Genomic DNA, 23,276 nt, shown 5'->3' with positions numbered 1-23,276 from the left:
AACGTCATATTTTCTTGTTACAAGTCAATGGTCATAATGCAATCTCCAGTGTATTAGATATAAGCTTCTTGTATATGGATTGTTTTGCCATAGACTAGCACGTGATACTGTTCAATGAAAAAGTGAATTAAAGGCCAACAGCTTATTAGCATCGCAATTTATTCAGTGATATTTAAAAATCATGTAGAGCGTTAGATAATTAGGTACAGCTGCCAATCAATCACTACCTCCTCACACATGATCCATAGATATTTATCATATCCATAGATACTTTTAATTACACGCGTTGTTAATAGTAAATAATAAAATATGTTTGATGTATGTAACGCAGTATATCAGAGTAAACAAGATAGTGTGCCCGCGAGGGTTACGTCACCTTTATATGTGGAATCAGTACGTACATTATGGACAAAGAGTTATTGATTGTATATTTTAGACGCCGATCGATATTACGAGGACATACTGATATACTATGCTGTGACTTAATATTTTGTCATGTGTGCCTAGTGCCTACTTATCGTTTTATCTTATCTGTCACTCTCAAATATATAGAACATCATTGGTATACTTTCCAAATACAACATTTATTAAAGGTAATCATATGAAAATGTATTCATGGTCACTCTAACCACCTACCTATCACAGTATAATAGCTATTTGAAATTTCAAAAGACTTAACAAAACGACAGGACTTACCCATTTCTTCATCATTAAAATAGATGTGTCTAATATTTTCTAATTACATCTTTTGTTTATAATCTCATAGGTAGATAATTGTTAAAAAAACTGCTTTAATGTAATCTCCAAAAAAGAATTTTTTCTGTATAAATCATTAAAAAGACGTTTTATAATATATAACTATGTATAAGGCATTAGGAAAGACAAATTGTAAGACATATTTTGTAAGATTTTGTACAAAAAAGTTTTAATAAAGTTAAAAATAATAAAGTTAATTTCTCCTTTTTCAAATCAAAGGATATGAGGAAGAAATACGTATTCAACGTCTTTCTAGATTACGGATTGCTTATGTATATGCAACCCATTAATCTATATACGGCTTAATAGACTATGAACCAGTTTATTCACGTTTATGTTTATCTTCTCGAAGCTTACGCGCGCTAGAGCGGTTTTACGCAATTTCTTTATGCACAGGCACGACCCTGTAAGTATTATTGAGATTTGTGTACGAGCTGTAGATCCACGGGGATACCGCTCCGTATATTTCTGGATTGGTACCGTGCGGAAAGTTAGTCATCATTCAAGATTTGTTCAGCAGGACGCTGTCTCCAATCGACCTTCCGCTATAGAAAATAAACTTAATTCGACGCTTTGGCTTGTTCCACTTACGTCCACCGGGTGATATCACCCGTGCGATTAGCAACTATTACTATCTGTACAATATCGGCTAGAAAAATGATCGAAGGTGATTAAATTCCGTTTGACTTTATTTACCTTGAATTTCATGATTCATAATGGTGACTATAAATGGTTTTAGCGATTGTGTATTAAGTTCACTATACTCCATTCGAACTAATCCAATTTAAAATTAAAATATCTACGTAAAACCAATAACATTTAGTTGCTTATAAATCATAATTTATGCTTGAATGTGAATTACAAATAAGAATTTACACAAGGAAAAGCATTGAACTCTACATTTTATATTAAGAAAATGATTTTTCACACATAAATGAATAAATTGTTTGATGATATATATTTTGATTTTTCAATTTGTATTTATAGTGAAGACAAAACATGTAATAAATATTCCATAATTACTTTTTCTGTTTGCTAATCATAATATCCGTTTAAAACGTTACTTCCTATACTTATTTGCGTGCAAACAAAAAGCATCACTTACCGTTAACATGTTTGCAAATCGCTTCCTTGTCCCTCAACTCTTTGTCCACGCTCCACACGGGTGACTCCGGCTTATTCGATGTCCTGCGAATAACAATATCGATTAGCAAATCGAGACGCCGCGGCCGGTACCTAAGCCTCTAGTGTAGGTAAGCTTCTAGCATATTCTAAGCATGCACGAAAATGCAAGTCGTTACGGTCGTGAATCAGTGCATGACCAATATTTTATACGACATTCAAGGGTCAACGCTCGCGGCAACGGTAGAGTTGACTTCGTCGTACGAAGCACAGGTTCAAGACCGGCTGTGCGGCGGGCCATTGTGGCCGTCATCGACAGAATTAAACTGATTCATGTTGTACTTGGAGCGGACATCGAGGGCACTAATTACGCCATTATGCTTAGTTAATATTTATATTTATATTGCGCGATGTAATAAACCGGCCATTATCCGGGACCGTTCGCCTAGAGTTTGCGTTACTGCCAAGATTTAATACGCTTTGTTTGCGTCTGCATATTGCATTTGCACCAGAAGCATAATGAAAAAATCCTTTGAAGCTTCCTTACATCATTTTATTATTTTATTATTTATTTATTGAAATTATTATTACAAATTATTACTAACAATAACTTAAGTCTAAGTCCCACAAAACTGCACATGCAGTTTGTCTGTGGGATCAAGTAATATATTATATCTTATCTATAACTAAATATATTATATAAATATATTAATAACTGTTATAAAATATGGTATTATGTATGTATTTTTATTTGAGTGAGTAGGTATATCTATTTAGGAGCTTGTGCTTTAGCATTCTAATGACTGAAGAAGGTGTTTTCTTAATAATCTTTTAAATTTGTGGATATTTGCTTCTGTTCGTATGTATTCTGGTAAACTATTGAGAAAATATGGTAAACGTTTATCTAAGGTTCGATCTCCAAAATAATTATTGACTCTAGGTACTTCATATTTTCCTGAGGTCACTGACCTTGTTGTATGATTGGTATTTAAAAGAATTAGAGAAGAAATAGAGCTATGGTTGTTTACAGCAAGAAGATATTTGTGCTTAAGGCTGACTGGAAGGATATTACAAAATTTAAATAGCATTCTATAGTTATGTTTATATTTATGTTTTATCTTTTTACTGGATCGAGATATTTCGATATCGCTTTTATGCAAAATTTTGATAGCTAGTACCTAGATGTTATCACGTTTTATCGGTTATCATTGAACAAAAACATCTCAGTAATTTATTTTTATGAATAAATGATATGCGTGACTTTATTCATTATTGTAGATAACAAGTAGTTTTAAGAAACACAGATAATTTACTATGAAATGATTTTCAAATTTTCAGGGAAGTCCCTATGAATCATATGTCATGTTTTTCTTTAATTTTGTCCCTTTATCTACCTACCAAATTATTATTCCTCATTTACTACGTCGTAGCCTCGTAGGGGTGACACATCGGAACCACGAGACCGTGGACAATAATAAAGATATAATCATGCTAAGCATTACGATTTTCGTGATTATTTTTAGAATTTCGGTATATTCCTACAACATCCTCTTGTCAAACTATTTTGAACTAGCTTTCCGCCTGCGGCTTCGCCCGAGTTTTCAAAGAAAAAACCGCATAGTTCCCGTTCCCGTGGGATTTCCGGGATAAAACCTAGCCTATGTTACTCGTGGATAATGTAGCTTTCGAATGGTGAAAGAATTTTTAAAATCGGTCCAGTAGTTTATGAGCCTATTCATTACAATCAAACAAACAAACAAAGTTTTCCTCTTTATAATATTAGTGTAGATTAATGCGACGCTTGATTACGTAAAATGCATTATGATATGCGAATATATGTAAATGGAGCCGCAATGTTCATTCTAATTTCTAAATCTAAACTTAAAATCATAAAAGCTGAACTGCAGCTCTATCTGAATGGACTTTGCGATGCGGACAAAGTAAGTGTAAAAGGAGAGAAACATAAAAGCAATATAATATAACATTTGCTTTATTACATTCAACCCATTTTATTCATTACTCAATCTATACTAATATTATAAAGCTGAAGAGTTTGTTTGTTGGTTTGTTTGAACGCGCTAATCTCGGGAACTACTGATCCGATTTGAAAAATTATTTCAGTTAGCCCATTTATCGAGGAAGGCTATATACCATCACCAACCAACCAACAGGAGCGGAGGCACGCGGGTGAAACCGCGCAGAACAGTTAGTTAGAACTAAAAGCAAAGAAACTTACGATCTAGTCTGTCTGGAACATCGGCGCAGTTCAGCAGCGAAGACGCAAAACTCCCCAAATGTTAGGATCAAAGATTTCCGTCGGGCGCACTGACGGGCGCACACCAACATTTCAAAAACTGTAAAGAAAATTATCAGTTTTATTTCCGTTGAAGGCGACCATGACACAAAAAACATATACATTTTGTTTGAAAACAAGGTTTACACGTTTTTTATTAGCTGTTGAAGTATTACTTGACTCTAATCTCAATTGGGTGTATAAAATCACATAAATAGGAAGTGGAAAATATGTAACTAATAACAATTAAATAATTACATTGTAAATAAATACCATAATAGTGACGTAATGGACATTATCTGCACTGCTATTTGCTAGTGATGCTCTGTTTTCATTTAGTAATACTGTTAGACTTTTTTAATCTATGATCACTCTATGATACATTTCATTATTAATTCTATCTGTCTATATTTAATTCTATTCGTCCTTTAAAACGATTATAAATAATAAAATATTATTCAAAGGGTGAAGCGGTGTAGAGTTAGGTTTATTAAAGTTTCATTGGTTTATCTTCATTCAAATTCCTCATTAACTCCTATTCTCTGATTCTTTGTTATACTAATAACAACGCTTATGTTTCCCAATTTTCGAAACGAACACACAATTAGTCGAGGTCGTCAATAATTTATGAGACTGTTGAACCGTTTGCCAATAAAAATAAGTAAAAGAACAAATCACTGTAAACATTTATTTTTAAACATAAGCTGCAATGTTCCATTGTTCCCAAAAGTGCAAAATATCATGTCTTATCGACTTCATGAATTAATGAACAAAACAATATATTTTACAATGGGCGATAAAGAATCCGCTATCCTTTCACATCGAAAAAATTCCACATCTCTAACTATGTTCAAAACTTATTCTTTATTCTGAGTGTATAAGAGTGAATATAAGAGGCGAATTAAATCATTATTATAAAATATTATACGAAAACATTCCCGTAGCATCGAAGTACCTATGCGCTGAGCTGAGATCATCTTTACGCAACATTTGCATTACATCTCCACTTGTTAGATTAAACACTCTTCTCTTAGTTACTTAGTCGAGCAAAGTAGTCATTTAATGACCTTTTTAATGCCAATTGCATTATTTTGCGTGGTTTGTGACTTGAACCCCGAAGTGATATATGGTATCTAAGATATAGGGGGAAAAAAGATAAATTTGGCGTAGCACGTTGTAAACTTATTTATTTTGTCCATACAGAGGAATAATATTATGTTATTTTTATTCTATGAGTCAAACGCGCGGAACCTACATATCGATTAAACAACAATTTTGTATTCAACTTTTGAGCTAATTTCACGTTTACTCAAAGATTTAAAAAAAAAATCAAATAATTCAGGGAAGAAGCGGAATTATTCTCATACAATTTGTCGATTGAATCATCTAGGTATTAACTGGTCAAACTCGTTGGACCACGTTATAAAAAACTGTTTTATTTTATACGCAGTTTATTACAATAGATAGCTGGATTTTCCCTTAAAGTCTTATGTCATCTTTATTATATGTTTTTAATAAAATTAGTAAAATATATGAAAATAGTTAAGTAAAGTTTTTTTGTAGCTGGAAAAATAATTGTAGAAGAACTTTTTACAAAATCAATGCTTTGAATCAAGCTAAATCGCAGATTTATTGCTCACAACTTTAACGATAGTGGCATAACCCTAGAACGTAAATTGTTTTATGTGCAATCGCAAATTATGGTATCGCATTTAAAGATAATATCACCGCAAAGTTTAAATTCTCGTATACTCTTCAATTTATTACATGATTTATAGACTCTTTGGATTTTATATAACTGCCCAAAAAAATCAATTCTTGATTCAGGTTCTGCGATAGAATAATCCATAAAGATCAATATTATTCTTACTAAACAATATGTATATTAAGGCAAGAACTCGATATCCTATTTTATAAGGAGCCACAATATAAAAAAATAATATAAAAAAATATTCACAGATTTTTTTATTATGAAATGTAATCATAACCTGTGTCATATCTTTAACAATATAATCATAACTTTGTAATATAAACAATGAAACATTTTTACTTATTTATTTATTAATTAGGTATTTGATTGGTACAATATGTTCGCCACGCTAGTGATTTTGATGTACATAACTATTTTTGCAGTACAAGAGCAGTTTCCACGCTTTTATTTAATGATATGAAGTGAACAACTGCTTTATAATTCTAGTTTGATTAATGGACCAGGGGCCTTAGACAAACGTACGTAACGCCATGGAATAGAAACTGCTAACGCTAATTATTGACATAAGCTCATGACATTTTGGTAATGGTTCGATCACACTACCAACGACGCAGACGACCACGACCAAAGTTCCAATCTTGCCGAAATTTGTTCAAAATCAATATTAAAATCTCCCGTCATTCTGGTACTCAGGAATAAAAAAATTCGAGGTCAATTAATAAAAAGAAATAGGGTTTTTTGCGATTTTCGCCGAGACGGTAAGTTTATCATACAATCACCTGAACCAAAATTGTATATAATCTAATTATCTATAAAAAAGGTTAAATACATTTTTTTCTAGGAGCCACCGTTTCTATGAAAAACCTGTTTGTTTATCCATTGATCTCAAATTTTTTTTTTCCAAACACCAATACGACAGGAAATTCTTAAATTTCATTTTTAATTGTGTTTTGCACAATTTTATTTAATTGCGACTGGATGAAAATTTTGTTCGTGGTCGTCGTTGTCGTTGGTAGGGTGACCGAATCCAGGGGCCCCAGGGGCCTTAGCCAAACGTCAAAACGCCAAGGAATAGAATACGCTATCGATAGAAATTGACATAAGCGTATGATGTTTTGCATAAGGATTCGGTCACCCTACCAACGACAACGACGACTACGAACAAAATTTTCATCCAGTCGCAATTAAATAAAATTGTGCAAAACACAATTAAAAATGAAATTTAAGAATTTCCTGTCGTATTGGTGTTTGGAAAAAAAAAATTTGAGATCAATGGATAAACAAACAGGTTTTTCATAGAAACGGTGGCTCCTAGAAAAAAATTTATTTAACCTTTTTTATAGATAATTAGATTATATACAATTTTGGTTCAGGTGATTGTATGATAAACTTACCGTCTCGGCGAAAATCGCAATAAACCCTATTTCTTTTTATTAATTGACCTCGAATTTTTTTATTCCTGAGTACCAGAATGACGGGAGATTTTAATATTGATTTTGAACAAATTTCGGCAAGATTGGAACTTTGGTCGTGGTCGTCTGCGTCGTTGGTAGTGTGATCGAACCATTACCAAAATGTCATGAGCTTATGTCAATAATTAGCGTTAGCAGTTTCTATTCCATGGCGTTACGTACGTTTGTCTAAGGCCCCAGGAAGCCAAGTGTGTAAATCACAGAATGCGTTTTAACTTTTATGACATAGAGTATAGACTATCACGACATAAATCTAATAACTACTTTATCAAATATATCATACATTTAAGAAGAATGGCAATTCAGATATTTTGATTGAAGCGATTATGACCGGTGTCCAAAAAAGTAAGAAATTTGGTATTTAGATTTACCAAATTTACAGATAATTTCATATTACATATAAATTCAATGAAATTATCTGTATAATGGGTACAATTCAAAATTTATTTAAAAAAAAACGGTTATTACAAATCAAACGCATTTCACCAGAACAGCTTGACATGAACTGTCACTTCGAAAGATAAAATAAAAACTACAAAGATAAAACACAAGTCAATATAGCTCGTTATCTCAATAACAACATAATATTTCATTTATCAGGCAGAAATCATTTGTCGAATCAAGGATTTATTGTTCTAATAATTGTGTAACTTTATGAACACTTCGTTTGAATCACCAATGACGTTTTTTGTTATCTCATTACATCGATGACTATTCTTCGAAACACATTAGGGTTAGAAACATCAAGAAGGAAGATGAGTAAACTTATAATTGCAGCGAGTGAATGACGGGACTTTGTTTCGATACAGTTAAATGTTTCATCATATTATATATGACATGAACTTTAGACTTTTGCCTCACAAGCAGTTAATTATAGTAGGTCTCTATTTTATTCCAGACCACAATCATCTTTACTGTATTTATCAACCCTAAACGCAAAATATGAGGCCAAATTTGATAATAATATTAATCAAACGATAACATAAAGCTAATTGAGTCCCATCGGTTAAAATTAATCTTTTGTTTATTCGACATTCAATTATCATAAACATTACTCAAATTGTACCTCCTGCGAGCAATAGCGTCGCGTGGGTTCTATCCAAGTTATTCATAACCGCAACAATTAACCTAAATTAATACATTGATTGAGCCGAATGAGTTAGAATATTGTAAGGATATAGAAAACGTAAAGCGCTAAATTCTAATTATTTACTTGAATATTTGTCGTACCTAATATTTGTACAAGAGCAAGAGTCAGATCAAAGAATATCTAATGTAGAGATATGGAGCATTCCATTTCCAAAATTTAAATTGCTCGATTGGCAACTTACATATTTTTAATTAAATTGTCAGAAAAATATAGTAGGATGGTTCGATATAGTGGTATATCCTAATTCCTACGTCCTAAAGACAACCTCAAAAAGGTAATAACGTCGCAAAATTGTAGCGTGACTGCCTTTTGAATGCGTACCTAAATTATTAAATTATAGATCGAAATATCAAAACATACCCTGTGTCTTAGTTGGATATAGTTCGATGTCGTTGAAGAGGCTCTGCACTCGGTGGGCGGGTGCCGGCTGGTCGGGCGGGCCGATGCGGCACTCCCAGGCGTTCGCCACCTCCCTGCGACGAAAACAACTTATTACTTTTGTGTGGAGACTCTCAATATTAGCTAGAAGGGCTACTGCATCTTAATGCAGACGCGTGGAAGATTCACCCTGCTAGCGACAAGCGCAAGGGCGGGGATCTTTGACGGGGATCACGAACCTCGCCTTGGGTTGTAGCTTGAATGGAGGAGGAGCTCACTTATTTACTACCACTACGCAAACTTTTGTAGCTATATTAATTTCTTCGCTTGTGTCACTCAACAGACAACACAAGAATGAATACTGATCTGAATGGTATAGAGTTTAATTTATTGAGCTGTTGTTATATAGCATGTATGATGAAGTCAGCAGAAATTATATCATCGTGAAAGAAATCATATTAACGGTTAATATGTTAAACCCACTGCGTGAACATACTATTCGTGTAGGTATATTTTAAATTCAGTTTGAACATTAATTACCTAATGTAAGTAATTTTATTATGATTTATCAATTAGGTGCAATAATCATAAAGCTTTAAATCGTGTCTTTATAAGTAGATTTAGTAGAAAACCTGTAATATTTCATAGTCCGAAGCGACACTCTTCTGAAATAACACAAAGATACGATTTTTAACAGGCGATAATAGTATTACAATTTGTAAATATAGTATTTTCATAGTTTATGGATTACCTCAAGACAAACTATGTACGTCAGCCGTAAATCTACATCTCGTGAGATAAGAACATAAATGTGAACACACGTGAATCGTGACGCCATAAATCTCGGTACATATTGTCGTATTCATCCACGAATAAGAAAACGAACAAAGCAATTTACCTTTTCAATTTCAATAATAGAAGATACCTAGCATAAAACTTGTATTATAATTTTGCCCAGAGCTTTTAGGAAAGCTCAGAAATAATATCAAATTTAATGATTACCGTACCGATATCGTAAATTTCGCTACAAACCTGAAGATTTAATTTACTTACATAAACGAATATAGAACTTGTTAAACAGCAAAGACACAGTCTACATTTATGTGATGTAGCGTTATGGCGATGCATTTCTAACCACATTTGTGGGTGGTATTATTTTCGGAGTAGCAGACATGCAGACATAACAAGACATTCTTTAGCTCGGGTTACCTTAACCATTGAGCGGACCCAACGTTTTCCCACGTGAAAGTAAATAGTAATGTATGATAGATGATAGCGGTTTCTTGTAACGCTCTCTAAGATCGCCGCCCACGCACGAGTGTCGCGCCCACGGATATCAAAATAGTATGTTATATCAAAATTATATGTTGATACGTCAATTTGTTTACATCGGACATTCTGCGGTTGCTGCGGAATATTATCTGTGGTATTATGTGTAATGGAGTAAGGTTTTGTAAAGGAAATGAATGTCGATAGTCATATCAATTTGAAAACCAAACGAAAGAAAACTTATTTCAGATTTGAGTGATTTTTTTTTAATATTTTTTTTTTTTGTTTTTTTGTTAATTTCTTAGTATAGTTTTAAAGGCTATTTAAATATGAATCGAGCGTCTGTATTATTGTATTCTAGGTAACAACAAACATATCTACAACTTTTACGGATAAGGCAAGCAATTTCAGTAAGGTTAACAAAATGATAATAAACATTAAGTCATTTAGGACAAGGACGACGTTTTCTAGCACTATGTTAGGAGCTAGGACCAATTGCGTAGGTAGTTTTATAGTCACCTCTTTTAGAAATATCCTTATAATAATGATCATAAAAAACATGGCTACCTATACCTATTTAATAAAATAAATTGCGTAATAAATATAAAATGTAAATCAAAAAATTAAATCATATTATTTAAAAATAACTCAATACATACTGGCTACGTATTCCTTGCAAAGTAAAATCACATCCACATTGAACATTAACTTGGTTACACGCGTGGACCACAATACATTCGTAGCACATGATAATCACAGCATATTTTAATACATCCATCACTTTATAATTATTAATTGAAAGTATGTAAAATGCGGCACGTATTTATGATAACTCCATGTAGTCTCGGCACTCGGAGTCAGATAATTCACAATAATTGTATTCGCAAGAGGATGTATGACGTGAGCGAGAGACGGAGCTCGCAGACTTGACCTGATCGATAACCGAAGGGTCGTTTGGTGACAAACACTGGATATTGTTTTTTACACGTAAATTGATATAAATTTATAAAAAGTTATTTATGTAAGTCAAGAAACAACAATTACAACAACTACTAACGACATGCTCTGATGTACGACAAGGTTAAACAAATAATCACGAGATTAGGTAAATTCGCATTCAGTCATAAATACATACTGAATCGGAGAAAAAATATTTACCATAAAAAAAAATAAAAAATACACGAAATATTTTTTTTGTAAACGAAAGTATTTTTTTGTTAATCCTCAAAGTTAATCTGATTGATGTCCATATTTGACTTGATGCATGCATCAACTAAGTATGGTTTAGGTATTTAATAAAAAAAAACATACTTTTGGCGGTTCAATATTGTTATACTCTTATTTAAGAAATAAGAAGTTTCTTTGTTATTTTATCCATCCTAACGCAATTCTCATATGATATTTTATTTAGCTAATGCGAAGCAAAGGAACTTCCCGCAACGATAAAATTACAAAAACATTCCATTAATTGTTCGGCTTCAAACAAACGATGTAGAAATAAATGATGAGGTCAGTATGACAGTAATCCAATCAGAGTTCAGCAAACTCTTGTTTATTTTTTCAAGCGACCGCACAATACATTTTTAATTGCTTTGAACGAAAAAATTGCAGACTGACAGGTATGATGATGCACAATCATTTTAGTACTTAATTATTACAATATTTGAATTGTAAAAAAGATGTTCTTATAGATAGGGAGGCGAGGTAGCTAAATGGCGTAATTAAACGGCGCCGTCGAGACTTATCAAAATCGATAGATAAAATAATTTCGAAAAGAAAAGCTTCTATGGTAAAAACCATTTTAGCGGTGGGTTTGGCGTGTAGGGATTTTCAAAAATGTAAAAAAAAATAGTTACTTGGGCATTCTCGAGCGCGTCAGATATTCATACTACGTATGCCCCAAGTGCCTCTGATAACAACGGTATACTAATCTGCCGGTTTGCGTGGTGGGGCTAGGCATATTAATTCGTCAAAAATGCACAAAAAAAAAATTTACTCGAGCGCGTCAGATTTTCGGAAGGGGTGTTAAGTAGGCCCCAAGGAAGCTCCCCTTAAAAAAACTGACGATTTCGGCGTGACGATAAGTTACGATGAATTTTTGAAAATGCAGAAAAAAAAAGTCCTTTTGAAATACTCGAGCGCGTCAGATTTTCATTGGGGAGGTTTATCTCGGTCTCCTGAAAGCATATTTTCTTAATCTGACAAAAATGTTGGTGGGTTCTCTTAATCTGACCGAAAAAGGTTTGAGAGTTTCTTTTTTTTAATCATCGTTATTTCATATCAATTTTTCTTAACACCCTCAGTTTTCGAGATATACTCAAAAAACCGGGAGTTTGAGTTTTTATGATGCTTCAAGTCAAAAAGTTTTACCTTTGGACAAAAATGTAAAGAGACCTTTTTTGTGTTAAAAAAAATTACCTTTTTTGTTTATTCAAACTTTTTTTTTGTAAAATGTATCGTTCGCGACTTATATACTGCAACGCGTTTTTCGGAAGACGAAATGGCTCCTCCAGACTTCCGGTCACGCGGAAACCGGCAGATTTTGTATTTTTAGTAAGTTTTAGATTATATTCTTCAAAATAAAAATAAAAACAATCGCGCTCGAGAATGCCGGATTAACGTTTTTTTTTTACAAGTTCGCGACCCTATAACTTGGCGGCGTCAAGGACTTATCGTCAGATTAGTTAAATTTAGTCTTAAAACACTAAAATCAACCCCCAATATCTTAATCTGACGCGCTCGAGTATTTCAGACTATCGATTTTTTTTTACTAATCTGATCGTCTATCCTGGGCGCGCGTCACTACTTAAAGAGCTAAATAGTTAACAAGGTTGTTCTATTAGGTCTAAGGTATCTCTCATATCTTAAACTGCCACGCTCGAGTATTGCAGAAAATTCCCCTCTTCGCCTCCCTATCTATTAGAAATGATTAAGTACACTTTAATATAACGGTTTATTAATAATTGTGTCATTATTGATTGCAGAGTACATAATATCACTACATAGTCAAATAAATATAAAACAAAGTCGCTTTCTCTGTCCCTATTTCCCTTTGTATGCTTAAATCTTTAAAACTACAAAATGGATTTTGATGCGGTTTTTTTTTACTAGATAGAGTGATTCAAGAGGAAGGTTTTAGTATATAATTTATTAGGTTTTAGACAAAGCGGGTGAAGCCGCGGGCGGTAAGCTAGTATATAAATATAATATGGTTAAATGTTAAATTATTTTTTGTCCGTATCAATAGTTAATATTATGTCCTTCATTTAATTAACTCGTAAGATTCAAAGACCTTCCTAACTTTGAAGGACCTTACAAGTGTATAAAAAAAAATAAAAAAACTTTAATTTTGCTACCGACTTTATAAATTAATTATTTTGTTTTCAAGCAATTTTGTAAATTATTTTAATGGTTTTATTGAAATATTTGTGGAAGCTTAAAACAACAAGTTGTGATTTTTGTATTTGCAGCATTCGCTTCGCTAAAACAAAACATATGTTTCTCGTATTAACTGAAACGTTTGACACGAAAAACGTAAAAAAACTCATTGTTCATAAAACTGTTTTTTACAGTTCTATCCAATATCCATCTTATCCCTCTGGCAGTTGCTCAAGGTCACTAACTGCTGCACCAACCGGGTTATCTGTTTCGTTTATTTTAATAGAATAAAATAATTCATATATGTATAATATGTTTATTACTTATATATGTTACAGTCAAAACCCTGAACCAGTCAATAACGTTATTGACCGGTAAAATCAGTTAATAAGGATATTGACTAAGGGCGTCGGTTAATATCCTTATTAACTGATTTTATCTGATTAAACCAGTTAATAACGTTATTGACTAAGGGCATCGGTCAATATCCTTATTAACTGATTTTAAGTCGAGACATCTAGTCAATATAGGTTTTAACCGACGTGCCCAGTCAAAACTCATAAAAAGTTAAGGACGTTAGTGAAATTATGCTAGAAAATCATTTAAAAAGGTTCATAAAACTTTTTAAAGTGCAATATTTAAGACTTTCATGTTTTATTAATTAATTCGGGGTATTGTTTGTAAATTGCAACCGCGCGAGAATACGTGCCCCAAAATATTTTTGAAGATGGCAATTGTGTTTTAATAACAACTAGGTTTCCGCCCGCAGCTTCGCCCGCGCAGTCAAAGAAAAACAGCATAGTTCCCGTTCCCGTGGGATTTCCGGGATTGCGTTAGTTTCTGATTTGATGGAGTGACCTGCAGGTTTACTTCGAAGACTGCTACTGGATCTAATAGACGAGTAGAGCTAGGTGTGCCGAGTTTGGGCTCCTTTTGTTAGTTATGTTGAGACCTTATCTTACCTTCAGACTTGATGGAGTGACCTGCAGGTGTACTTCGAAGACTGCTACTGGAACTAATAGACGAGTAGAGCTAGGTGTGGCGAGTTTGGGCTCGTTTTGTTAGTTATGTCGAGACCTTACCTCCGGACTTGATGGAATGACCTGCAGGTGTACTTCTAAGACTGCTACTGGAACTATTATACGAGTAGAGCTAGGTGTGCCGAGTTTGGGCTCGTTTTGTTAGTTATGTTGAGATCTTACCTCCGGACTTGATGGAGTGACCTGCAGGTGTACTTCGAAGACTACTACTGGAACTAATAGACGAGTAGAGCTAGGTGTGCCGAGTTTGGGCTTGTTTTGTTAGTTACGTTGATACCTTACCTCCTGACTTGATGGAGTGACCTGCAGGTGTACTTCGAAGACTGCTACTGCAACTAATAGACGAGTAGAGCTATGTGTGCCGAGTTTGGGCTCGTTTTGTTAGTTACACCTGCAGGTCACTCCATCAAGTCAGGAGGTAAGGTATCAACGTAACTAACAAAACAAGCCCAAACTCGGCACACCTAGCTCTACTCGTCTATTAGTTCCAGTAGTAGTCTTCGAAGTACACCTGCAGGTCACTCCATCAAGTCCGGAGGTAAGATCTCAACATAACTAACAAAACGAGCCCAAACTCGGCACACCTAGCTCTACTCGTATAATAGTTCCAGTAGCAGTCTTAGAAGTACACCTGCAGGTCATTCCATCAAGTCCGGAGGTAAGGTCTCGACATAACTAACAAAACGAGCCCAAACTCGCCACACCTAGCTCTACTCGTCTATTAGTTCCAGTAGCAGTCTTCGAAGTACACCTGCAGGTCACTCCATCAAGTCCGGAGGTAAGGTCTCAAAATAACTAACAAAACGAGCCTAAACTCGGCACACCTAGCTCTACTCGTATAATAGTTCCAGTTGCAGTCTTCGAAGTACACCTGCAGGTCATTCCATCAAGTCCGGAGGTAAGGTCTCGACATAACTAACAAAACGAGCCCAAACTCGGTACACCTAGCTCTACTCATCTATTAGTTCCAGTAGCAGTCTTCGAAGTACACCTGCAGGTCACTCCATCAAGTCCGGAGGTAAGGTCTCAACATAACTAACAAAACGAGCCCAAACTCGGCACACCTAGCTCTACTCGTATAATAGTTCCAGTAGCAGTCTTCGAAGTACACCTGCAGGTTACTCCATCAAGTCCGGAGGTAAGGTCTCGACATAACTTACAAAACGAGCCCAAACTCGGCATTCCTAGCTCTACTCGTCTATTAGATCCAGTAGCAGTCTTCGAAGTAAACCTGCAGGTCACTCCATCAAATCAGAAACTAACGCAATCCCGGAAATCCCACGGGAACGGGAACTATGCTGTTTTTCTTTGACTGCGCGGGCGAAGCTGCGGGCGGAAACCTAGTTGTTATTAAAACACAATTGCCATCTTCAAAAATATTTTGGGGCACGTATTCTCGCGCGGTTGCAATTTACAAACAATACCCCGAATTAATTAATAAAACATAAAACTCTTAAATATTGCACTTTAAAAAGTTTTATGAACCTTTTTAAATGATTTTCTAGTATAATTTCACTAACGTCCTTAACTTTTTATGAGTTTTGACTGGGGACGTCGGTTAAAACCTATATTGACTAGATGTCTCGACTTAAAATCAGTTAATAAGGATATTGACCGATGCCCTTAGTCAATAACGTTATTAACTGGTTTAATCAGATAAAATCAGTTAATAAGGATATTAACCGACGCCCTTAGTCAATATCCTTATTAACTGATTTTACCGGTCAATAACGTTATTGACTGGTTCAGGGTTTTGACTGTAACATATATACTAAAATCTTACTACTTTATCTTCTTAAACATTTTAATAACAATAAATATTCATGATTACACATTAAAAATTTAAGAGGTTGAATAAACAATAATTCTTGGGTAAAATATTAAGATTAAAATTACCAAATTTTTACTAAACTCGGACAAATTACTAAACATGCGCGCGACCCAAGCAGTCGAACATTTTACAAAAATACACCATGACATCATGGTGTGCGAGCAAGACGCAACATCGCATCTCTTTTTCACATATCATGCTCATTATAAAAGCAGTTACGAGTGCATTTACTTCTCATTTGCGATCAATTAGATACGTACAATCTGACGTTACGCGAATCAATCTATCGTAAATGAGGAGCGCTCGAGCCGCCGAAATAGCGAAGCATACTTGCCCACTATGATCACATTCGCATACAATCGACGTCGATTGTGCTCCACTTCCGTGTGGATAACGGCTTTTTTAAGATCTTTTACAAAATGTCTGAGGTCATGTTCATTAAACACGTGATCTCATAGCCGGTGTAATTTCTTTTGATGAATGTGCTGATAGAATTTAAGTACATACCTACATACGAGAAGGTACTTCAAATTATTCATATATATCTACATAAAGGTTAATTAAATATTTTGTTTTAACATCGTATATAAATGAATATCTTGTATTACCTATATATTATACATGACATTTTTTAACATTAAATAATTAAAATAATGTAGGTAGTCAATTTGTTAATTGGGAATGACTGATGATTTTGGATAAAACATTTCAGATATTGATTAATTTTACAAAATATATTGTAATCCTATTAACAAATTCAGTACTGTTGACTAATGCTGTTTCTAACAAAATACGATAGGTATTCAAAAGGAAGTGAGATATTTTATCGATGACTTCATTGTGTTTGTATCAAAAAAATTATAGTTAATAGTTATCTTATTCTAATCCATAAATGACACGGTGCGTACGCATAAATGATAATACGGAAATAGGCAATATAGCAAACAATTTAAAAAGTAAAAACATTCTTATTGGTCTATATACGCATAGTAATAAATAAAAACATCTTTGACTGCGTAATTAGCAACATTACCACCGCCATCGTATAAACAAACACCATGATGTCATGTCATTAATGTTGTTGACCCAAGCGCAATAAAAAAGGCATTTAATACTCTTGGTCGTGGTAAGAAGTAAAGGACTAATGGCTACCGGATTTAAGGTCACGGTACCTTGCAAGTCATAGTCTTAATTAAATTAGTAATCATGCAGCTCTACATTATGTCAAACTTATTTCTCATTTGCAACGTATGTAGCATGCAATATTATTTCGACCAAAGAGAGAGACACACAGGAGAAAATCCTAATGGTAATATATTTTCATAGGCTTTTCAGTAAAAAAATCCAAACAAAATAACAAACTGTGAACAGTTTGTATGTAGAGTACCTACTATTAATGTCAGAATGCACCTGAACAGTCTTTAAATATCTTTTATATTTATACATTATTATTTACACCATCAACTCAATTTCTTGGGCAATTAATCAGACAATTGTAGGTATTCGGAATAAATGAAATGACTAAAATACAAGGTGACTGAATCTTACCTGGCCAAAGCTCCCCGCAGCTTAACGACGCCATTGGGCTTATTCGGCATGTGATCTGTTTCACACTTGATAGGTTCGTGTGATATAAATGAGGACGTCTGCGGCAAATCGCATATGAGCGGCTCCATCCGACATGCAATGGGGGTCCTCTTCGGCGGAGTGGCCCGGGGGTATGTGTGATGTTTAGCCGTGCCCGCGCTCGAGTCGCTACACCTCGACTTGGGCAGCGTGCGAGCGCATAGTGTGGTTACTGCGTTCTTCAGGTGACTACGGAATCTATTATTGCTCTGGGTGCTTAGAATTGCACCCTCCATCTTCCCGATTCAACGACTGCACTTTCACTTACTGTATATTAGAATCCATTGTTATATAACCCACTGCACTTCGATACTTAAATATTATCATCCTTTCATTGTAGCAAATTTTATACAACTTTTATTGCAACATAGCATTATCTTGTATCTATGTTTATTTTGGTTTATGCACTTTGCATTTATCATTTTTATTTATGTAAATCATTGTCTTCGATATCTGTTAATTTACATTTACACAGATGAATAAACCTATTCTTAATTAATTAATGATTGCTCTATTTATATAACCTTGCCATTATTAATTGATTAATGAAATGATAAAATGTCAGAGTATAAAACCTATTTACTGATACTTAACTATATGAAACATTAAGTGTGGTATGTCCGAGATAGAGCTCTGCAGAGAGTATGAAAACTAAGTTTTTTATTATAATGTGTAACTCTAGTAGGTATAATTTAGCGGAAGGCTGTAGCGCGGTCAGCAGAGAGACGAGGGAGGGGCGCGTAGGTGCGCTGACATCACCGTCGAAGCCAGCCGATCTTACATCACCTTTGCCGCAGCCGCCGATCGACAGAACAACGACCAGAGACCCGCGCCCAACTAACAATAAAATTATTCATGCGACGCACTACTGTTGGAAAAATGTGTATGTGATCGCATACTCAGATATTGTGAATGTCATTTACATTAAACAAGCTATATGCCACGTAGAAATATAAAATGATATAACATTACGTGCACAATTTTAGCATGCAAGATTTAAATATGTTGTAAGAATATTTTATAAACTAATTATGGTACTCTGATGGACCAATAAATAGTATTGAACTCAGCAAAAGATATATTTCTAATAACGTATGGGTTACATAGTTCATCGAACTCATTTGGCAACCTTCACAAGTCTTTCAATCACTTTATTTTATACTCCTTTCTTCATATTATGATATTTTTCATTATCATTTTGTAAACAATAGATTATAATCCCTACCAGGAGCTAGGTTGTGTTGTTTAGGTATATGTATTTAGAGTAGCAATAAGAAACGATATAGATTTTTTTAAATTCATTTCTTTTTAAGCTATTGCAATCGAGAAATTCCGTAACGAAAAACCTCACGCTCCCCACTCCGACGGGCGGAGGTGTGGCTTGAAGGCATAGCAGGCTTTACCGCGGCAGTCCCCGAGTGCCACATGTCTTTTTTTTATTTTTTATGTCAGAGCAAGCAAAGGAGCAGGTGGGCCACCTGATGTTAAGTGGTTTAACCATACCATTTCTTTAAGGAAGATTAAATAATATATTGATATCTAAATTTGTTTCTCCAGTGATTCTTAATTTCACACATTTACGCTTCTAATGAATAGAATAACGGCGTTTGAGAGAATAGAGCACTCGAACAAATAAGATAAAGGCAGTCACATTCTGACGTTTCAAACACTTTAATACAATAATTGCTTCAGGCCAAACAAAACGTTAAAGGTGCAACAATTTATCAAAGCCCACGAATTTACATTTAAGACATACGTTGCGATCCAGTCTATATATTATAGTAATCCAACCATCTTTTATTGAAAATACTATATATTTAAATATGTATAAAACATCGCTGTGATGTCGTCTCAAATACATTTTAGCATATATATTTCACTAGTGGTCCGCTCCGGCTTCGCCCGTGGTACATATTTCGCAATAAAAGGTAGCCTATGTCCTTTCTCGGTTATCAAAATATCTCCATACCAAATTTCATGCAAATTGGTTAAGTAGTTTAGGCGTGATTGAGTAACAGACAGACAGACAGAGTTACTTTCGCATTTATAATATTAGTATGGATTATTTTTACGAAGCTATTAGTCATGGTATTTTTTTAGTTGTTCCTACTATTATTATTTTTATATTAACAAAAAAGGTTTTAGATTATCACATGAATCAATCAGGTTTGATAATTTTTAACTGAGCTTTTTTTCTCATGTTAGGAAAGTAACAGATATGGTTAATTTTTCTTCTGTTTAAAACTTTTAAGTATTTTGTCCATTATAGAGTATTCCATAGACCGCGTAGACGGGAATGCATATTTTGGTGATCCGGAAACGCTTTAAGATTTCTTAAAACTGACAATATTTGTAAGTATATCGAGTAATTAATAAGAGCAAAGCATTACTTAGTACTTTGTGCTATCGAACGTAAAAGAAAATGTTTGTTTTACACAGACAGTATCAACTATCAGTATCAGTATTGAAAATCATTAGAAGGTTCAGAACATGAACCAGTGACCATAGCACCAATAGCGATATAAATTATTTTAATTGTGACTCGCATTCAGTAGGATATCATTAGCAGCTAACAGGTATTAAATAAGCATAAACCAGCGTAGGTACTTATTAACAACCTAACAGGTACTTAGATCAAGGCCTTTTATCGCCCACAGTGCAAGACAATCACACGACGCTCGTTCGATTTCACGATTATTCCAACGTAATTGTTAAAATTTGTTTCGGCTCTGAATTTAATAACACCTCATCTTGAATCATCACCATTTAAACTGTAATTATTATTACCTCTATCATTTGATATGCACGTGTACGAGTGTTGACTCAACTGTGAGAAACGATTAACTTTTTAAAAAAGTCAATTGGGAACTAATTGGTACATATACATTTTTTGCCGATCACCGTAGAATTGAAACTATACTTAATTCTAATTTGAAGACAAATGAAACCGAAACACGTAAATTGAACTGCATTTTATTATATCTTAATAACAATCAATTAAAACGGCTATAGAAACCAAAAGGAAGATTATTTATAGGTTTAGAACAGACTATCTGTGGTTAGTAGGTCTATAACTTAATATTTTCAAGGAAATGCTTTCAAGTCTCGCGAAATACATATAAATCATGTATTACATTATTCTCCATAATTCCACATTGTATTAGTTTTACGTTCCACATTTCTCACGACAATGATACTAAATTGGTTTATCAATCACAGCTCCGGATGCAGCGAGCAGTCTGCTCAACACCAGTGCGTGGGTAGATGAGTTCAACCACCATATCCCAGTTAAAATATATTTGTAAATCGATTGCAAAAATACTATTCTCAAAATTGAATGACGTGAGATGCCTACTTGTAAATCACCGCTATACGAAGAGTATGGTCACATTTAAAAATAAACTAAACTGTAACTTTATAGAAAAAACTCTTTTTTTTTTAATAATCCAACAAGTGTTTATTTAAATGTTCTTGTTCTATTGTAAATAGTCGAGAGCAAAATGCAAATTTTAAATTTTGATCAGATCATTTATTTATGTTTTTTTATTATTTTGAAAGACATATCATTTATTTCTATAACCTTATGGTTTTATATGTATGATCTTATAAATATAGATAGAGTCAGACATATCTGCATAATAAATGATCACTTCCCAAAATGGATTATCGATTGTTTCTTACCAAAAGTATTTATAAGAATAATATCTGATATAACATCGTATGCAAATTTAAAGTCGTGAACAAGGATATTGTAATGATTTCAAATCGTGAAACAATGATGAGCAAATACCTCGTACTTAAGATTTACTAATTGCGTTTTAATTTGATTGATTCGTAAGATACATTTAAATGTAAGTACTTTTAGAATAATATCGTTTTATGGGCTTGTGAATCATAAACTAAATGAAATTGTATAATTTTGTACTGAAATTTGATTGTCAATGTTTTTTCTAAAGCTTTGAAAAAAGTGATATGAAGCTTCCAACCTTTTACCGTTCTATCATCAGTGCCTTATTGTAAATAACGGTATTAGATATAGGAAGTATTTCTTCCATTCCAATATGTTATTAAAATCCGTTAGAATACAAAACAGCGAAGCTAAGAACGTTCGTAATTTACTATCTACTTTTATGAATGATAATTTTTTTGATTCATTATCTGTATGTTCGTTTCGAGTTGCGTATTTTGTGTAGTAATTAAAATTATAATCAGATTACGAAATGAAGTTGTTATAATGTTATTCGTATAAACTATCGCAACTATCAAAGCTATCAAAATCGACATTTCATTTGTTAGAATTAGGTACAATGTTTCACTTTACAGTCTCATCATTGAAACATTTATTTTTACTAGGTATAATAATTGTGGCATCCGACAAATTTATTCGAACAATATTTACTCCTCTCTAAGAGCAATTTAATGCTACCGTTATTTCTATCCAATTTATTAATTACTAGCTTACGCCCGCGACTCCGTCCGCGCGGAAAATTAAGAAAAATTAAGATTTTTTTTTCTACGTATTTTTCCGGGATAAAAAGTATCCTATTTTATGCCCAGGATAATAAGGTATAATTATACCAAGTTTCAACGAAATCGAACCGTTAGTTTTTACGTGATGCCTTCACATACAGACATACAGACAGACATACAGACAGACAGACAGACAGACAGACAGACAGACAGACAGACAGACAGACAGACAGACAGACAGACAGACAGACAGACAGACAGACAGAAAGACAGAAAGACAGACAAAAATTTATTTAATTACATATTTGGGTTTGGTATCGATCCAGTAACACCCCCTGCTATTTATTTTTTCAATATTTTCAATGTACAGAATTGACTCTTCTACAGATTTATTATATGTATATATATATAGATTATTATTATTTTTTAATTTAATTACCTACTTGCACGTTTCAATTTATTATACTAATTACACTACGTTATATGTAACCTATGTAACCTATAATAAAAATATTCTAATTTCTACGTAAATACATCAAAGTCATCTATCGACAGCAAAGTCTACTAAAGAGCGGTGTACTTTAAACGAAGCAAAATAGTATGATTCAATTACCATTGAGATGCAATTTAAAGTTGACACTATAAATTGCCGATTCACAATAGATGGAGGTCAGACATCTAACTACATCGATTATGTTCTCATCAAAGAACGAGTTCATAAAATCGAGACATCCTGTCAATAAATCTAGTTAACATAAGACCTATCGAGGAAAAGGTCCA

At 33.7% G+C, this 23,276-nt stretch overlaps 1 protein-coding gene across 6 annotated transcripts in view; it reads right to left on the bottom strand.

Moving 5' to 3' along the window:
- LOC123699253 overlaps positions 1-23,276 on the bottom strand; it is a 75,069-nt gene that overhangs the window by 22,633 nt on the left and 29,160 nt on the right. For 4 of the 6 annotated variants that reach the window (XM_045646179.1, XM_045646185.1, XM_045646175.1 and 1 more), the window contains exons 2-5: positions 17,949-18,479; positions 8,865-8,977; positions 4,115-4,232; positions 1,862-1,944 (exon numbers count right to left, since the gene is read on the bottom strand). In XM_045646179.1, coding sequence (XP_045502135.1) covers positions 1,862-1,944; positions 4,115-4,232; positions 8,865-8,977; positions 17,949-18,262 — 628 coding nt within the window. In that variant the 5' untranslated portion in view covers positions 18,263-18,479. Of the gene's footprint in view, positions 1-1,861; positions 1,945-4,114; positions 4,233-8,864; positions 8,978-10,810; positions 10,993-17,948; positions 18,480-23,276 lie in introns of those variants that run through there. The other 2 variants (XM_045646196.1, XM_045646203.1) reach the window with 2 other exon arrangements.

The sequence above is a fragment of the Colias croceus genome, chromosome 2, assembly GCF_905220415.1.
Source record: "Colias croceus chromosome 2, ilColCroc2.1".
In the NCBI taxonomy this organism is placed as follows: Eukaryota; Metazoa; Arthropoda; class Insecta; order Lepidoptera; family Pieridae; genus Colias; species Colias croceus.
The sequence above is the reverse complement of the archived record's forward strand: the minus strand, read 5'-3'. Positions and strand labels throughout refer to the sequence as shown.